We start from the raw sequence: 1752 nt of genomic DNA on the forward strand, positions 1-1752 counted from the left end.
ATAAGCAAAGAGGTGTGGAATCAATCAAACTAAAAAAAAAAGAGGATAAAAGTGATTATAAAATTTAAAATATAATAATTATAACAAGAATAAAAAGGTTTGGGGATAATGGTAAGCAATACCTATCCAATAATTTCTCTCAACACCATTCCAATGGATACGGATATATTCCACTACCTTATCCCCAAATCCTACCGTGTAACGCTTCTACATAACTCCCTCAGCATGCGGGACCCACATATGAGTTTAACGTGGCATACGCGCGTTACACCGAAAACCAACGTCTCATCCCCTCCCCCCACCGACCTTTTCGTACCCCCATCAATGTCCACTCCATAACGAAACGCACGTTCTTTCTCCTCTCTCTCTCTCTCTCTCTCTCTCTCTCTCTCGCGTTACACACCATTATTTCCACTTTATTATTTATTATTATGTAATAAATAAATAAAATTCCATTTTAACCCCTATTTCCCAAATTTTTCCACGCCCTTTTTTTTTTTTAAAAAAAATTAAAATTAAATTTACTCCCCCCTCACTTTTCCCCGCCGCTTTAAATGGTGTTGAATCCTCCTCCTCCGACGATGACCTTCGCGAAGCTCCTCTCTCGTCCCTCTCGCGGTATCCCTCCCCTCTCTCTCTCTCTCTCTCTCTCTCTCTCTCTTCGATCGTCGTCGTCTTCGTCGTCGGCGTCTAGGGTTTTTCTAACGATCAATAGGTTTCGTTAGTGGGCTCGGTGTCGCCTCGCTGTGCGAGAAGGGGAGGAGAGTAGCGAGGGAGGAGAGGGCGATGTCGGCGGCGGCGGCGGCGGCGGCGGGGGCGGGGGGGAGGTGGGAGGGAGTGGACGAGAAGGTGGCGAGGGTGGTGGCGGAGGCGAACCTCGACCACGCGCCCGATCGGCGCCGCGTGCGCGAGGCGTTCAAGGAGGCGCAGCTCGGGATCGATCACTGCTTGTTCAAGGTATTCCGCGGATTTGTTCCCCTTGTTCGCTCCTTTTTGGATCTTAGACATTCATGGGTTTGCCCAATTCGGTTTTGTTGTTGAATCGTTTTAGATCGTTAAAGCATTTTAATCGGGTTTAAGCGTATTGCTTAATCTCGATTAATATGATTCCGTGTTATTTGCTAAATTTGTTAATTTTTGGTATTATGCAAGCCGGAGTTCTTGTGGCTGGTAAGAAATGTTGTANTTTTTCTTACTCTAAATAATAACTTATATCTCCCTCTTGGTCTTGCTCTGATTCTGCTATATTGCTTTCTAAATTTGCCACGATTTGCTCGCTACTGGAAAAGAATTCTATGTGTTTGCAAGAATTCTGATTTTGCAAAAAAATTGATTTTCCCCTGTAGATAATGTATGCTTTTTGCTGCACATGCAACTTCCTGAGCCTCTTTGAAAGCTCTATAAAAGAGCATTGCATACTTTTTCCTCTCATTGTTTTTTATCTGCTGTGAATTGGGAACCCACAGGAGGCCTCCCCGGGTTTGGGGGGGCCTATGGGTCCCACCTTTTCTTATTTGTTTTTCTCTCTCTCTTACACACACTTTATATATTTTATTTTTATTTTTCACTTTATTTATATTTATTTATTTATAAATACACTAATTTAGATATTTATTTTTTTCCTTTATTTTTATTTATTCATTTATTTATAAATCAATAAAAACTTATGAAAAGGCAACCAGAACTGAGCCCTCCCAGCGTTTCGCACTCTCCGCCGTCCCGTACGGCGCTGCCCCTTCCTCCCCCCCCCCA

The 1752-nt window shown here is 43.1% G+C and overlaps 1 protein-coding gene across 2 annotated transcripts; it reads left to right on the forward strand.

Annotated features, from left to right (window-relative positions):
* LOC109728790 lies at positions 274–1164 on the forward strand. Of its 2 annotated transcripts, none has more exons than XR_002221105.1 (2): positions 274–618; positions 726–1164. XR_002221105.1 is itself a non-coding variant. In XM_020259320.1 (2 exons), exons 1-2 carry the CDS (start codon positions 555–557, stop codon positions 1039–1041), a joined length of 390 nt encoding a protein of 129 aa, XP_020114909.1. In that variant the 5' UTR covers positions 299–554; the 3' UTR covers positions 1042–1164. The 2 variants fall into 2 exon arrangements, 1 of the variants encoding a protein (XP_020114909.1); XM_020259320.1 differs by having other exon boundaries at positions 299–618; positions 716–1164.

The sequence above is a fragment of the Ananas comosus genome, linkage group 24, assembly GCF_001540865.1.
Source record: "Ananas comosus cultivar F153 linkage group 24, ASM154086v1, whole genome shotgun sequence".
NCBI lineage: Eukaryota > Viridiplantae > Streptophyta > Magnoliopsida > Poales > Bromeliaceae > Ananas > Ananas comosus.